Genomic DNA, 354 nt, shown 5'->3' with positions numbered 1-354 from the left:
CCGCCCCCCGCCCCCTTGGCGCCCCCCGCGCCTGCCGCAGCTCCTGGCACGGAGGGGACAGGGGGTGTCAGCGTCCCTCGGCGCTGGATGCGGGTCCCCGCCGCCTGTGTGCGTCTCTCCTCCCTCGTCGCCCACCTTCCTGAGCGCCTCCAGCTCGCCGGGGTCCACCGCGCTGCTCCGTGCCTGCTCCGCATCCTCCCGGGCAGCGGCGAAGCGCTCCCGCAGCTCCCGCACCTCCTCCTCGAACTCCTCTCGCTCCAGCTTCACCTGCAGCAGCCTGGAGAGGGGCGGGATGAGGCCACCCAAACCCATCCCTCTGTCCCGGTGTCCCGCAACCCCGTTACCAGGTCCCGC

General features: G+C 73.7%; 1 protein-coding gene across 1 annotated transcript in view; it reads right to left on the bottom strand.

The window, feature by feature from the left end:
• The window catches only part of CGN (cingulin), a 5,854-nt gene extending 5,542 nt beyond the window's left edge, over positions 1-312 (bottom strand). Inside the window, 2 exon segments of the mRNA XM_009891683.1 lie at positions 39-138; positions 140-312. Of these exon segments, the coding sequence (XP_009889985.1) occupies positions 39-138; positions 140-312 (273 nt within the window).
• Between the last annotated feature and the right edge of the window lie 42 nt (positions 313-354).

The sequence above is a fragment of the Charadrius vociferus genome, unplaced genomic scaffold, assembly GCF_000708025.1.
Source record: "Charadrius vociferus isolate BGI_N301 unplaced genomic scaffold, ASM70802v2 scaffold2359, whole genome shotgun sequence".
Lineage (NCBI taxonomy): Eukaryota > Metazoa > Chordata > Aves > Charadriiformes > Charadriidae > Charadrius > Charadrius vociferus.
Note: the sequence above shows the minus strand (reverse complement) of the source record. Positions and strands in the feature narration are given on the sequence as shown.